At 44.5% G+C, this 17,021-nt stretch overlaps 1 protein-coding gene across 3 annotated transcripts in view; it reads right to left on the bottom strand.

Moving 5' to 3' along the window:
* The window catches only part of DPP6 (dipeptidyl peptidase like 6), a 1,951,083-nt gene that overhangs the window by 751,424 nt on the left and 1,182,638 nt on the right, over positions 1–17,021 (bottom strand). For all 3 annotated transcript variants that reach the window (XM_069211130.1, XM_069211129.1, XM_069211131.1), the window contains exon 6: positions 4,660–4,712. In XM_069211130.1, coding sequence (XP_069067231.1) covers positions 4,660–4,712 — 53 coding nt within the window. The remainder of the gene's footprint in view (positions 1–4,659; positions 4,713–17,021) is intronic.

Raw genomic sequence — 17,021 nt, 5'->3', positions numbered from 1 at the left:
TCTTGTCACACATTACCACCACCGGCTTGCTTTCTTAATATGATGGCAAGCGGTGTTTGCATCAAACACAGCCTTACCTTACCACCTGACAGATATACTAGTACCAGACAAAATGTTTTATGATCCAACCCATGAAATGTATAGTGATGCAAGAAAGAGTCGTACAACTGTACCCAACATGAACTTTCACCTTCATCATGCGGCCCATGCTTTCTTGCTGCTATTGTTTTATTTCTAATGGATGTATGTCAAGTGTTTCATGTACTTGTGGGAATAAGAGTGTGTATATATTAATCATAAATGTTGATTAAAATACGAATATTGGAAAGTTACCAAAGAGTGATGGCACAGGGTTGCTCCAGTCCAAAAGCGCTTAACATAATATAACCAACAATACAGTGCATTGGGCTACAATACAATACAATAAAATATACAACACACAGGATGATCGGTGCACCTTTGGCTGTCCGAAGATAATTGTGGTTAACCCAGGACTCCACATATATCTGCAATAATAGAACCAACTTTGATTTTCATAAGTATTACCTACACACTTAGGCCCAGATTTATCAAGATTTTGCTTCACCTTTGTGCCACACAAGGGAGCACTATGATGAGGTAAAACCTATGCGAGATTTATCAAGTCACGCAAGGGCACTGTGCGTGGCCTGAATGGCCTGATTAATCGAGAGTAACCCAAGGCAGTGAAAGTTGCTGCCTCACGTTACTCTGCCTCACGGATGCAGTCCGTGGGTGGAGCGTGGGTTTTCCTACTCATTCACCCATGGATTTTGGTGTATTCCCAGGTTTATCAATATTGTTAGACCTGAGAATGCATCATAATGCTACACCTCCCCAGAGGAGGCACAATGAGAAGAAATATTTGTATTTTTTGTTCTCTTTCTACTTATGCTGCTGCAGGACACAGAGTAAAATGCCTCTCAGGAATGTTTTGTGCAGGAAGGTCTCCCTTCCTGCACAAAAATAATCCTGCCTACAATGCAGGCACCCTTGCACCATGATGCAAGGGTGCCTGCCTTGGCACTAGACATCCAAAATGGGCCAATGCTAGGAAAGGACATGAATGATCCGCATGATGGTAACTACGGTGCATTCCTGCCCTTTCTTTTTCACACAGCACAGCAAGGTAGATTGCTGCGTTGCACTGTGTGAAAGAATGATAACTATGCCCCTTAGTTCCTTTTTTGAGAATCCTTAATGGCCTATAGGCCTCAAGAAGACATGCATGCATTTTCTACAGAAGCGTTATGAAAAAAGATAAGATTTGCCAAGAGAAAAACACATTTACATCTAAAGTGGGCAGCAAATAACATGGAGAAGAAATGAAAGTACAAGCATTTCACAGAACATACATATCCTATAGCCCTTCGTCAATCTTGGTACTGACTAAGCATTGTTTGCCATTGATGTAATTAAGGGACCCCGAAAGGTCACAACAGCAAACCCTGGCTTGCCCCTTGTGACCCTGGCACTGCTTTTGTGAACCTTGGTCTCAGAGTTGGCAAAAACAGTGCCAGAAACACAGGGTTGGCTTGCATTAATATTAGGCTCCAACCTTATTGTTTTCCGGTAATTTTTTAATACTGAATATTAGTCTATGATTCAGTATTGGTGTAATAAAAATGGAGCAACAGGATCTGGAACAGGACCTTCACTTACATCTGTAAGTAAAATAAAATGTTTTTAAGTGTATGCTGTGTGCGTGCATGTAGATTACAGTATGGGTGAGAGAGAGTGTGTATGTGTGAGCATGCATGCTTGTATGTGGGCTTGTGTGTGTTAACGTGAAAGAGTGAAAAATATATGCATCAGTGTAAGAGGGAGCGAAAGAGTGCGACTATTAATGTGTGAATACAAAATATTGAATGAAAGAAAAGAGTGGAAATGAGTGTGAATTAGTGAGAGTGTGGGTTCAAGGTAGCAAGAGTTAGTAAATGTAAGTGAGAATGAGTGAGAAAGTGTTGTTATGCTTGCAAGTCTGCTGTTGGATCTGGCATGTTTCTTGGTTTACAGAGGCTGTTATGGCAAAAAGCTGGCACTGGCACACTGGAAGAAATACTTGCATATGGAATAACCACTGTAAAATGCTGGTGTTGGCATTCAGGAGGTACATCGTGGCATGGGCTCCTGTGGAATAAAATGCTGGCACTGATATACAGGAGGAAATTTGTGGCATAGGTGGCCCCTGTGGCAAAATATTGGTGCTGGCACACTGGAGAAAATTCTCTACATAAGGGAGGACACCACAGCTTATGTCCGGTATGCACCCATGACAAACTGCTGTCTCTGAAATACTAGATGTAACTGTTGACGTAAGGCTCACCCGTTGTACGTGAATGGCTGTATTGGCAAAATTGTAACACTGCCATCTTGCATGTATGCATGTAACAAAAGGGATACCCATGACAAACACTGTCCCTAACAATGGAGGCAATGTTTGACGTATGCGGGCAACCAGAGGACATTTAAAAGCAACATGGGGTAACTTATAGGAAATGACAACTTTCATTAGCTTGGCACACAATGAAAGGTCTTGAATGTTTAATGAGTGTCTTTTCAGAGCCTATGGCTTTTTAGCACATTTGTGAGAAAACTGTTCCTTTAAAATGCGCTAATAGTGACCATTTTTCAAATGTTTTCTTGGGGGGGGGGGAATACCTACCCATCCTATCCTCCATTGGACAAACTCACTTGGCTTATTTACTATAAATCAGGTAAATGTTCTCTTGACATATAGGGGGTTATTCTAACTTTGGAGGAGTGTTAATCCGTCCCAAAAGTGACGGTAAAGTGACGGATATACCACCAGCCATATTACGAGTTCCATAGGATATAATGGACTCGTAATACGGCTGGTGGTAAATCCGTCACTTTTCCATCACTTTTGGGACGGATTAACACCTCCTCCAAAGTTAGAATAACCCCCATAATGTTGGCCCCTTAATATACGTTATATATATAAAATAGACTTTTGTTTGTGTTGTGTTGTCATATTTATCATGTAGTTAACACAGAACTTCAGCAATGTTATTTTATTGTAATGTCATCAGGGTGACGTTCATATGAGAACCCTTCTTGGGAAGATTTAGGGACAAAGGTCATATGATGTCACTTCCTATTAAGTCATTAAGGTCAAAGGGTGTACAATATCACTTCACCTACCCCTGGTATTATTGTGAATCAATGCCCATGATTGCTGTTATACAACTGAATGGTAACCATTTTATCAACCTTTGAACGATGAAAGACTCAAAATTGAAACCTGTGACCACGAGGCCAAACACAGACTCCTGAAGTAGGCGTACATTAGCCCACTGTGCCACCAGATACAGCATAATCATTGGTAAGATCAGGGGCAGCTCCTCCAAAAGGGCAGAGAAGCGTCGTCCCCATCGCCAGCAGTGGCAGCTGCAAACCATTTCCCCAAAAACGATAATAAACTGTGTTTATTATCGTTTTGGGGGAAAAGGGGGAGGGGGGCACGGGGATGACGAGCAGTGAGTGGGAGTGCTCAGCACTCCCCCTCAGAGCACATGTGTTTGGCCAGCCGTCTCAGGCCGGCCAAACACATATGTGCAGTGGGCTCTCTCCAGCCAGGCAACACAGTTGCACGAGAGAGTCTGCCTAGGCACCCAGTCTTCATGGGAGTGCCCTGGCTGGGCGTTCCCAGCCAATCCTGACTCTGCTCTGAGCAGCATCAGGATTGGTGCAGGGCAGGCTGGGAGCCTGTACCTGCAAAGGAAAGGGAGGAGCGGATGGAGCAGCGGAGGTAAATGTTTTTTTAAATTGTTATTACTTTTAATTTAACCCGCCTCTCCCCCCCCACGCGCCGCCCTGCCCCTTCTGCTTTGCGCGAGCTGCGACTGGGTCAGATAGGAGTAATCATCTAATCTACGGTGTAGGACATAGGCACACTCCTTCAAGACCACTGTAAACTTAGATATCAGGGGAGATATACAGACACCTCTAACCATGCCTTTCTAGGTAAATTCGGATGTATAGAAATGGAAGTTTGATAATACCAACAGATTTGTAATCCCCAAGTGTAAGAGTGCAAACCGTGTCCTGCAATTAAACTGTAGTGCTTGAATCTTCTCCTCAAATCATAAGATAACCACCGTTCTGAGTCACAAGTTATGGATTTGTCATATTACCCATCACCAAGCCCCAATGCACCATTTGAGATTAGACCTGTGCCGCGTTTCGAGATTAAAAGAAGTACTGTTCCCTATCAGCTTCCCATAATGACTTACTTATGTTTGAAACAAGTGTTTATAACGTAGTGTCTGAGCAAATAAAGTTTGCAAGAAAACTGCAGATCCACGTCGTACCCTGTTCCTCTCCGTTTCCATCCTGTTTCTCAAACCTACTGAAATAGTAAAGTGCATCTCTTACTTAGGCACACTCATCTGCTTTGTAGGCACAAGTAACTTCAGAAATCCTGATTCTTGGAATCTGATTTCCAATTTATAAGCGACAATATAATTTTCGCTTCCAGGTGGTATCCGAAAAAATTAATTATCCTTTGAATGGGAACCATAGTGCCTTAGATAAAGGAAAGCATGTTGCTTTCTTTATTGCCTCAACCACTTCGAACGAGTCTCTCAATGAAAAAAGAGAGCTGAATACTGTACTCACCACGTCAATAAATTACAGAGGGCATAATATGCAGTAAAGGAGTGCTGGTATATCTGCAAAAAAATAAAAAAAACAAAATTATAATAAAGTATTATTACTAAGCGATCACATCATTACCACATTAAAATATACAAAGCATTATTTAATAAAACTATACAAATAAAACAGATGAAGAAGTAATACAAACTAGTAGAGTAATTATTTAATAAAATAACACGGGAGTTGTATTCTTTGTATGAACAACCCTTGAATAAATGTTGATTTTTTCAGATATTATATAACTGTTCCAAATAACTACTTTCACATAAAAACATCAGATTATTGAGTTTGCAGATGACTAAAGCCAACCTCTGAACTCATTTAAATGATCAAGTGTCAACCAAGCAGTGTGAAACTGGTTGTTTTTAATTATGTCCGATTTTTAAAACTGTTTCTTATATTCAACTAAGAATTATCAAGAAGTGCATTGGAAAGGGCACAGTCCATTAGGATTTGCAGAAAGGTCCCTCTTATTAATTAAATTTGTGAATATGTAAATTCTGTCATTCATTCATTGATTTAATCTTTATTCTATCAAAAAGATAGATCATAAAAAGATAAACACATACAAGAAAATGTGCAATTAAACATGAATTATGAGAGATATAAATAAACAATTAAAATCACTAACAACAAGCAACAATGAATTGGCCTATTAGGCCCAATACATCAATAAATAAATTACGATTCTTGTATAAAAATGTGCCATCAAAAAAAATATTATGATCGGTATTGGTTAAAACAACATAGTTCTCCTCAACCCTAAAATACTTTTTGAAAAACAGCCAACAGCAAAGCAGGTTCAAAATTCGTTTAGTTGTTGGAAGAAAAGCAGAGCGGGCCACAAGTGTTGAACTTGTAATGGTAATATAAAGTGCCTTATAAAGGAATATTATATTACAAAAGAAGACAAAGTGCAATAAAGACTAAGGTGAATGCTCATCGCAGTGGCAAAGACACATGTCAACAGCTGAAAATTGCCCTTGTGGGAAACATAACATCCAGCGGATAAACCCTAATCTAAACCAAGTCAATAGCATGTGTTCATAAACACTGCACGACCGACAAATATGGGGCAGTCTCAATGGACATCTGTAACAAAATATACAGTCTTACAATAGCCATTACCTCTGCAGCCTCCCTAGCAACCTGTCTGTGTTTACTAAAACAATCCTGAACCCCAACTTTGTAGTTTTTTTAGGGTCGAGCCTGCGTTGCATGCGCTCGCGCATGCGTATCGCAGCGAGACGCTTTAGTTATTAGAAAAGGGCTCGGAGCCCTGTCGACATCACGTCAGTCTTTTTTATTGGTTCGTGGGCTGGCTATTAAAATCCGCTTGCTTTCATTAGTCGAAGGCATGCACCCGTCATGCCTTTTCCGGTGGCTAGCCCTCCTCGAGCGATTCGACCAAGTACAGAAAACATGCGAGGCTCGCTGTTTTCTGTCCGGCTCGTGGACTACATTTTCTCTATTTTACTAGCGCGATTTCGCTTGGCAGAAGTCGAGAGCTTTACACAGTTAATTGCACTTTTTCGGTTACGTACATAAATACACTTTTGCCGATAGGTGAAAAGTCAGGTTAGGAGTTTACAACGCTATCAGCTCTAACATGAGCAAACGCGAGACCCGTCGCATTGCAAATGCTTGTTTGTAATAGATTCTGGTTTGTCAAAAAAATAAGCATAGCCCACGGTATCCCCAATGTGTTTTATCTATGAATATTTAGCCCGAAATCACAGGAAAGGAAATCCCTAACAACTGCCCGGTTAAGTTCTGCTTCTTTATTTGCCCAGATTGAACACCAGGAAACCAATGGAGCTGCATTTATAGTATCTTGGCGATAACCTAAGCCTAGTTCCAGGTGTGAGGAAAAACAGGGTGTCAAAGGAGGAATCCCCAACAGCAAACTCTATTCTCTTCTAAGTGATAGAACCAACATCTCTGCAGCCCCACACCCCCATACCATAGGAAACAATCAGTAGGAATTTCCTTTTATATATTTCAAGAATTGGTGCTAAAGGTTTCTTCCCCAATCCTGGCCGCAAGGGAAAAAGTAGTTCCGACAGCACGTGATAAATGGGATAGCCTGTCTTTGAGAGAAGAGGACCAGGTACAAGCATCGTCAAAGTCCAGACCAAGATAAGGAAAATAACTCACCTTGCCCAATTTCTGCCCTCCCAAGCGTAGTGTTCGAGTACTGGTGTTTTTAGGGCCATAAACTGTAAAAAAATGTCTTATAGAAGTTTGTCTCCAGCCCCTTCATGATATCTACGAAACTGGAAACCAACTTCAGTAACCCATTTGCCATTCTGGCCAGCAGTACTGAATCATCTGTGTAAAGTAGAACATGGATCACTTTTTAATCACTGCAAGGTACATCTGCGGCAGCAGACACCAGAATCCATTTCAGGTCATTGATATAGAGTAAAAATAAAATGGGGGCGAGAACCCACCCTTCACGCACTCCGCAGTGCACTTTAAAGGGAGGGGTGCACTTACAATTAACCCCATATCTAGCTGTGGCCGTAAAATCCTGGTGGAAAAGTGGTCAAAAGGAAACCAAACCCTTTTCGAGTCCCATAGTCAGAAGGTTGTCCCAAACATGTGATCTGTAAATTCTGTCAATATGATATGATTTCTGTATTTGAAAGCATATGGTTAGGGGCAGGTTTGATGGCTCTGAAGTGAGGTCCATCCTAAAAAAGTACACGAACACCCACAAACTTGTAAATTTGTGGGGATTCAAAAAATTCCCACACAGTTTTCCATTTTAAGTGGATTATCCACCTCTAATTCTACCTCATTCTTTCCTCATTCTTTCCTATACAGCATGGGCCTGAGTCACAAAGATTTTGATGTAACTTGTTCCTGGCTTACTCCTAGAATTCAGGAGTACTGCAGCCGTAAGTCACTAATTTGTATTTAAAAATAGTGTGAATTGGGCCTATGAATCAGCATTATAGAACATGCATTTAGCCAACCAAGAACATCAACAGTAACATATGTTAGGCCATCTCCTTTGTAATCACTGTATATCTTGTGTCAAACACACAAATTAATAATTAGTGGCGTAGACATAGCTGATACAGAAAAAAGGCATTACATCAAAGGTGATGGTAAAATTGACAGAAAAGTGACAGATGCAGCAAAAAACATAAAATAAATTGTAATTATTTGTATAACACTGATTCTTAACAATATAGCCCCGATATACAAGGGGGGATATGGCCGAAACATTTACCTCACAAAGTAAATATCATTACACAGATTAGATGTATTCGCCAGGTGTGGTAAAGACCTTTCATTTCAAATTACTCACTTGGAAATTAGGCTTAAAATGTAGAATTGGTATTTAAAACACCGAATTATGACAAAATGCCAAAAACTGTCAGGAGAAAATAATGATGGGGGCCTTGTTATTCCTGTGCTTGGGAATCTAACCCCCAGCTTTTAATAAGAGGTAGATATCACTATTTCAGATTCCCACCTAAACAAATAGGAGCCTGGGGATGTGACCACGCAAGATGGCCAACAGGACGCGTACCTGAGCGGTTCCGCAACTACCCAATGGAATCCTGCACAATCCTGTTATTGCTTGGTTCCTGGGCACTTGAAATGCGAGGGTCTGACTCCTGCTCCAGGACTGCTGCAGAGGAGCCCCTGTTGTCGGCGCTACGCTGACGGTGTGCCTTCCTTGAGGAGATAGCAGGCCTCGCGGCGATGAGCGGAGGCCTTGCTGGAGCTGCAGGGCATGTTACAGCTGGGACCAGCCTGGTAATTGGTGCCAGGAGATGTGACATTTGCTTCCTGCCTCAAACGAGGATGAACCTGGGAGGTCAATTGTGACTGGAAACTGCCTTTATTCCTCCACCTTCCAGGCTGTTAACCTTATGCGGGCCACGCTACTGTGACCGTGCATGAGGCGTGGAGATCGCATCTTTGGCATCTGGGCCAACGCTCTCTGGAGGTGGTACTGCTGGTGTCAGCCAGAACCTGAGCCACAGGGGACTCCTCCTCAATTACTCCTCCATGCTGCAATACCTTATGGGGTCCTTGTGTTCTCCCTGGTGAGTGGGCCCCAATATACATTTTACAGTGCGGCATACTGCCCTTGTAGGGAGGTGCATGAAATGGTGGATACTGGCGGGCCTGAGGGGCGAGCCTATACCGTACAGGACTAACACCTGCCAGGAGGCGTGCTCTGGGGACATTGCTACTGCGTGGAGTGCTGAATTGCCCAAAAGTCCCTGCTGTACCGTTTGCTACCGGGGGCCCTTTAATGCCTGCAGTGATCTACAGAAATGCCTGGTGAGTGCTGCTGTTGGCTGCTGGCATGCCGCCATTGTTGTTTTGGGTTTGTGTTCGGCTTATGGGGTGCCCGTCTATGGTGGGAGTCTCCTCCTACCTCAATATGTGATGTGCCTTTTTGTTTGGGTGACTGAAACCCTGGGAGACTTGAGGTGGTGAACCTTGGCATTGGTAGATGTGAAAGGGTGAGGGCATTGGTCAGGGCAGACGTGGATTGTAACTGCCATTGCTGCTATGTGGAGGACAGTTGCCACTGTGACAGTCTAAAAGTGGGGCCTTGCTGGCCATTCCATTGGGTGGAACAAACTGGGCCCTCACAGGGTAATACTATGGAGCATTATACTAAGCAGATGCCCTCTGTGCAGTGCCAAATGTGCCAGGGTAGTGCCTGATGGCTATGCAGGGATCCCATGTGGCGCTAGAGGGCAAGACTGAAGCAGACGCGCTTGAGGTAAACCTCCTCTGTACGGACTTACGCAAGGTCTCAGATAAGGTCCCTCTGAGTGGCAGAATAATCTATGGTAGAGATACATCAGAGGTTGCCATGCTGCTGAGGAAGATGGCTAATGTCACCTCTAAGACTGCAACACTGGAGACCAGGGTGGAGGATGCAGAAGGGAGTTCCCGCCACAACAATTTCCGCCTGTTGGGGTTTTTCTGAGTGGGCCAAGGGAAATTAGACTTTTGTGGAACACTGGATCCAAGATATTCTACGGCCCTCTGGAGTGTCACCTCTTTTTGCCATTGAGAGGGCACATTGGGCGTTGGTGGCCCTCCCCGGCTGGGGGCACTGCCACGGGCCTTCATAGCGGGTATTCTTAATTACAAGGACAGAGACTATATCCTACATAAGGCCCGAAATACCTATAATACCCGCTCAAGAATCACAAAATCTCAGTTATCTTGGCTATACTCATAAGGTGGAAGCCAACCAAAAATGTTTCTTGGAGGTGCCTCCAATATATGCTACCCTACCTAGCTCACCTGTGGATGATCTCAGGAGGCAAGTCTAATTTTTTTGAGTCACAGGAGGATGTGTGGAGATGGCTGGAGATGTGGGGCAAGATCCCTAGAGACAAGGTTGGCTCATGGAGATCTGGAACATGTACTGAGAGGGGTGCACACAGCCCAAACTGGAGATCACAGGGGAGCCCGCAGCTGGTGACCCCCAGATTCAAGATGACCGAGGTCCTGGGCATATCGTGGTGCAGGAGGACAGGACCATGGCACTGACTCCCTCAGAGACTGCGTCCGAACTGGGACAGGCTGCATTGGCCCCAGAGGTGTTGCCAATGTCAGAAGATCCTGCTATATAAGGGGGGATTAAATTCAGCTTATTGTGTGCAGCCTGCATTTTGATATCTTTCTTTAACCTCTTTTCTTATGGGGGAGGGATGCTCTTATGAGGGGTCTTGTTTTTCAATGGTGTTGATTAATGCTGCTGTCTGATGGGGCATGGGCTACAAGACAATTTGCATTGCTTGTGGTTGTGCAGAATCCTCTCCACATATAGTGGTAGGCCATCATTGTGGGAGGTAGGATAATGCTGCGGGTTCTGGCAGCATCAGTACATATGGACAAGCAGCATGTTTGGTTTTTGTGTTACTGTTTATCCAGGGTGGATGGTACAATTTTGCTTGTTTTATTCCCAAACGTTTGCAGGGGTTATGTTCATGGTTACAGTGCGTGTGCAGGTACGGAGATGGTGTCTTTACTTGTGGGTTGATATGCCGGTATCCTCTCTTTGTGGGAGGCTGGGGTTTGTTATGTATGTAGATCGTGATTATAGATGATGGACTATTTACATATTCTCATGTGGAATGTCAGGGGTCTTCGGGACTATACAAAACATTCATACCTCTGGCATCATAAGGTCCAAATAGTCTGTTTACAGGAAACACATTCAATAACCGTGGAGCAACAGAAACTAGTGAAGAAACGGAGAGGCCATCTCTTTTCTGCAACCTATTCTTCCTATGCCTAGGGCTTGGTGATTTGGATGGTCCCTGGGGTGATATTTTGTCATGTGTATAGCGAGGCAGACTTGGAGGGGCATTACATACTCTTGCAAGGTACACTGAATGGTAGGGACATTACTATTCTGAACACTTTTGGCACATATGTAGATGACGGGCAGTTTTATATCACACTACACGGGCTACTTGATGACAGCATGCGTTCCCCCACTGGATCGGCAGGAGATTGTAATTGTATTCTGGATGGGAATTGAGACCGTCACCCACCATGGCTGGGTACGAAGCCACAGATGATTTAAGCTACTACACTTCAAATACCTACATCGCACATACATAACACTGACTCGGCTCAACAGTATAGATCCTGCTAAGGTGGGGAGGAAGGGGTCACATTCTTGCTTTTGGCATGGCAATGAGTAGGGGTGCGCAACTTCTAGGAAGTGGCGGTGCCCAGCATTGTGGGGGTGGTGGGGATGGCTATTCCTAATGCACCAGGAGCATGCCTATTGGGTATAGTGTAGAAGCCCAAGGGGAACAAGATCTCATATAAGCTCCTACCTTTGGTGCTACTTCTTGCTAAGGGTAGAATTGCTATTAGATGAATGGGATTGAGGACTCTGAACATGGCTTCATAGGTTAGGGATGTGTTGAGTGAGGAGTCGCAGAGGAGCAATATTTAAGACGCTCATGTACTGACAACAAGGTCGCAGAGGACTTGGCAGCCTATGAGATATTGCTGATTTTTTTAAATGAACACAGACTAAGATAAGGACTCAGACTCAGGAGATCCAGAGACATGACTATCTATGATTATGAGAGATGCCATTACAAAGTGACGTTCTAGATCAAGGGTGTTAGAAATGGGGTCTTTGGTTGACAGTCAGGTTACCCCATGTTCAAGCAAGGACCCTCACTCTAGTTTGGATAACAGAGAATCACCCTCAGCTAACCCCTGCTTACTCCCTCGGTAGCTTGGCAGAGCAGTAGGCTTAACTTCAGAGTGCTAGGTATAAAGTATTTGTACCAACACACACAGTAACTTAATGAAATCACTAAAAAATGACACAACACAAGTTTAGAACAATAGGAAATATTTATCTAAACAAAACAAGATCAAAACGACAGAAATCCAACATACACAAGTCAAGTTATGAATTTTTAAAGATTAAACTCAAAAATAGCGCTTAGAAACACAAAATGCTTCAGTGAGGTGTTAACACGGCGTCATGAGGAAGTTGTTCCCAACAAGCCGACACCAGCAGCGCCGGACACGGAGTCGCGTAGACACCCAAGTACAGTACCTTTGGTGAAGAGTGAAAACAAGTCGATGTGCGAAGTCGGGGATCGCGGCGTCTGTGCGAAACGTTGAATCTGCGCACTTTCTGCGGCGTCGGTCACGACGTGGTGCGGTGACTTCCACGGAGTCGCGGACTTCAGCAGGGCTGCAGCGGCGTCGGACCTACGAAGGTCATTGCGTTCCAGCAAAGATCACGGCGTCGGGTGCAGGTGGCGTCACGTAGTCGTCCGAAGTCGATTTCCTTGGATTTCCGCCAGCTTTCCTTTTCAGGGCCCAGGGACTGGATAGAGCACCACTTGTCAGAGCAGGAGTCTCTCCAGGGACTCCAGGTGCTGGCAGAGAGAAGTCTTTGCTGTCCCTGAGACTTCAAACAACAAGAGGCAAGCTCTAAATCAAGCCCTTGGAGATTTCTTCACAAGATGGAAGGCACACAAAGTCCAGTCTTTGCCCTCTTACTAAGGCAGAAGCAGCAACTACAGGATAGCTCCACAAAGCACAGTCACAGGCAGGGTAACACTTCTCCTCAGCTCTTCTCCAGGCAGAGGTTCCTCTTCTTTCCAGAAGTGTTGTAAAGTCTGTGGTTTTGGGTGCCCTTCTTATACCCAATTTCTCCTTTGAAGTAGGCCTACTTTAAAGTAAAGTCTCTTTTGAATGTGAAATCCTGCCTTGCCCAGGCCAGGTCCCAGACACTCACCAGGGGGTCGGAGACAGCATTGTGTGAGGACAGGCACAGCCCTTTCAGGTGTAAGTGACCACTCCTCCCCTCCCTCCTAGCACAGATGGCTCAACAGGAAATGCAGACTGCACCCCAGATCCTTTTGTGTCACTGTCTAGTGTGAGGTGCAACCAGCCCAACTGTCAAACTGATCCAGACAGGGAATCCACAAACAGGCAGAGTCACAGAAATGGTATAAGCAAGAAAATGCTCACTTTCTAAAAGTGGCATTTTCAAACACACAATCTTAAAATCAACTTTACTAAAATATGTATTTTTAAATTGTGAGCTCAGAGACCTCAAACTCCACATGTCCATCGGCTCCCAAAGGGAATCTACACTTTAATCAGATTTAAAGGTAGCCCCCATGTTAACCTATGAGAGGGACAGGCCTTGCAACAGTGAAAAACAAATTTAGCAATATTTCACTGTCAGGACATTTAAAACACATTACTATATATCCTACCTTAACCATACACTGCACCCTGCCCTTGGGGCTACCTAGGGCCTACCTTAGGGGTGTCTGACATGTAAGAAAAGGGAAGGTTTAGGCCTGGCAAGTGCGTACACTTGCCAAGTCGAATTTACAGTTAAAACTGCACACACAGACACTGCAGTGGCAGGTCTGAGACATGATTACAGAGCTACTTATGTGGGCGGCACAGCCAGTGCTGCAGGCCCACTAGTAACATTTGATTTACAGGCCCTGGCACCTCTAGTGCACCTTACTAGGGACTTACTAGTAAATCAAATATGCCAATCATGAATAAACCAATAAACAATACAATTTACACAGAGAGCATATGCACTTTAGCACCGGTTGGCAGTGGTAAAGTGCTCAGAGTTCAAAAACAAACAGCAACAGTTCAGAAAAAATAGGAGGCAAAAAGATTGGGGATGACCCTGCATAAGCAAAAAAAAGTCCTACAAAGGGTGTATAAAATGTATATGTCGACTTGGTACATATGATATTGTGCACATTGTGGCGGTCCTGGTAAATAATCCAGTAAGACACGTGAGACAGTACTTGCACTTGTAAACATGCACCATGTTATTTTGGTCTTTTACCTGTATTAACCGCTTAAGTGCAGGCATCGGCCACTGGCCGACGCCCACACTACCTCCCTGGTGTGGGTCACGACCAGTGGCCAACACCAGGGGATTTTTATTTTATTTTTTTACCCCTGGGAGACACGGAATCTCTTCCGTGTCTCCCCCCGCCCCCCACCCGCCCCTTTGTGACACGTTACAATGTTGATTTCCCCATCGGAGCAGGAAGCAGCCTTGTGTCCGCTTCCTGCTCCGATGGGGAAAACGGCCACAAACGGCCTTCCCCACGTTCGGGAAGGCCTCGTAAGAAAGGGGAGAGTCTCCCCTTTCTTACGAGGCCTTCCTGAAAGTGTGTCCTGGCCCCCGATCACAGCACAGCTGCGATCAGGGGCCAGGAAACACTTTCAGGAAGGCCTCATCCTGAAAGTGTTTCCTGGCCCCCGATCGCAGCAGTGCTGTGATCGGGGGCCAGGAAACACTTTTCAGGTTTCAGCTGCGATCGGGGGCCAGGAAACACTTTCAAGAAGGCCTCGTAAGAAAGGGGAGAGTCTCATACTCAATGCACATACTTCAACTGACGCTTTTCAACTGTAGCTTTTAGGCAGCAATAAATAAGTCAAGTAAGTATTGTGATTATGTTTCTGCTACAAAAGGGGCAGTTTTAGTGCCATAAAGAAGCGCAGAAGGTTTATATGCCTACTGCAAAGAGCAAATCTGTATTTTATGTAAATAGCTGAGTACATTAGTAAAGTCAGCCATTACCTGCGCTATAATACAAATGAAATGTATGTGCGGGGTGGAGGGCGGCTATGGAGAGATGAAGGGCACTTTTGCTGGGTGGTAATGAGGGAATCCGAGGAGGAGGGAGTGGGAGCACCAATAATGATTGTTGGACTGGGCGCAGGAGGTGCTAAAGACTGTGACGAATGGTATGTGATAAGGTGTTTTTTGAGTGTCTTGAAAGAACGTGCTGATTGAGGGAAGAAGCGCAGGTAAGGTGGCCTCTACTGTTGCACTTATCTCACACACACCATCGATTTTGTGACTGTCTACGTAGGCTAGTGTTTTAGAGCAACAGTTTAGCCAATAGCAGAGATGGCATCTTGATGGATGACTGCTGCCGTCACTCGGGTAATAGAGGACAGCTCTGACATAGGATCAGAGACTGAGACATCAGATACTGAGACAGCATCTGAGGGATAGGACAATGGCGCAGACTCTGGGAGTGATTTTTCAGTCGGAGGAGTCCCATTCGATAACTCCTCTTCCAGTACATTATGAGGGAGATGATGAGGACAGTCCTGCTGTCCCCTCGCAAGCAGTCTGTGTAACTGGGTAATAGTGGGTTAGCCCGACCCAGAGAGCAGGTGAATGCGGTGGCAAGCAGAGAGAGAGACAGAGTGCTCTCTTGGGAGCTCCCCAATTTAGTTCAGCCCCAAATTCCACCGCCCAAATCGTATTGTGGAGACATCAAAATTATCTATCGCAAAACAAACTGGTTTTGTAAGGCAGGCATCTGTGTTTTTGGTCCTGGGTTCGGCGGCCATATAGAGAAACACACTAAACCCAAACATTTCTGGAAACTAGACATTCGGGGGAGTCCACAGAGGTGTGACTTGTGTGGATTCCCCAAAGTTTTCTTACCCAGAATAGCCTGCAAAGCTGAAATGTTGAATAAAAACTCTATTTTTCTCGCATTTCTGTCACACAAACTACAGGAATATGCTGGGATCCACAAAATTCCTACCACCCAGTGATTCCTCACCTGTCCTGATAAAAACACTACCCCACTTGAGTGCCTACACCTAGTGCCTGCGTCAGGAATGGATCACCCCAGGGTCAACAGCTGCCTCATGTATGGACCAACATTGACCGTTGTGTGATCTATTCCTGTCGCGGGCACCAGGCCTACCCACACAAGTGAGGTATCATTTTTATCGGGAGACTTGGGGGAATGGTGGGTGGAAGGAAATTTGTGGCTCCTCTCAGATTCCAGAACTTTCTGTCACCGAAATGTGAGGAAAACGTGTTTTTTTAGCCACATTTTGAGGTTTGCAAAGGATTCTGGGTAACAAAACCTGGTCAGAGCCCCACAAGTCACCCCATCTTGGATTCCCCTAGGTGTCTAGTTTTCAAACATGCACAGGTTTGGTAGGTTTCCCTAGGTGCCGGCTGAGCTAGAGGCCAAAATCTACAGGTAGGCACTTTGCAAAAAACAGCTCTGTTTTCTGTCAAAAAATGGGATGTGTCCATGTTGTGTTTTGGGGCATTTCCTGTCGCGGGCGCTAGGCCTACCCACACAAGTGAGGTATCATTTTTATCGGGAGACTTGGGGGAACAATGGGTGGAAGGAAATTTGTGGCTCCTCTCAGATTCCAGAACTTTCTGTCACCGACATGTAAGGAAAACGTGTTTTTTTAGCCACATTTTGAGGTTTGCAAAGGATTCTGGGTAACAGAACCTGGTCAGAGCCCCACAAGTCACCCCATCTTGGATTCCCCTAGGTCTCTAGTTTTCAAAAATGCACAGGTTTGGTAGGTTTCCCTAGGTGCCGGCTGAGCTAGAGGCCAAAATCTACAGGTAGGCACTTTGCAAAAAACAGCTGTTTTCTGTCAAAAAATGGGATGTGTCCACGTTGTGTTTTGGGGCATTTCTTGTCGCGGGCGCTAGACCTACCCACACAAGTGAGGTATCATTTTTATCGGGAGACTTGGGGGAACATAGAATAGCAAAACAAGTGTTACTGTCCCTTATCTGTCTCTACATTTTTTCCTTCCAAATATAAGAGAGTGTGTAAAAAAGACGTTGATTTGAGAAATGCCCTGCAATTCACATGCTAGTATGGGCACCCCGGAATTCAGAGATGTGCAAATAACCACTGCTCCTCAAAATCTTATCTTGAGCCCATTTTGGAAATGCAAAGGTTTTCTTGATACCTATTTTTCACTCTTCATATTTCAGCAAATTAATTGCTATA

The sequence above is a fragment of the Pleurodeles waltl genome, chromosome 10, assembly GCF_031143425.1.
Source record: "Pleurodeles waltl isolate 20211129_DDA chromosome 10, aPleWal1.hap1.20221129, whole genome shotgun sequence".
Lineage (NCBI taxonomy): Eukaryota > Metazoa > Chordata > Amphibia > Caudata > Salamandridae > Pleurodeles > Pleurodeles waltl.
Note: the sequence above shows the minus strand (reverse complement) of the source record. Positions and strands in the feature narration are given on the sequence as shown.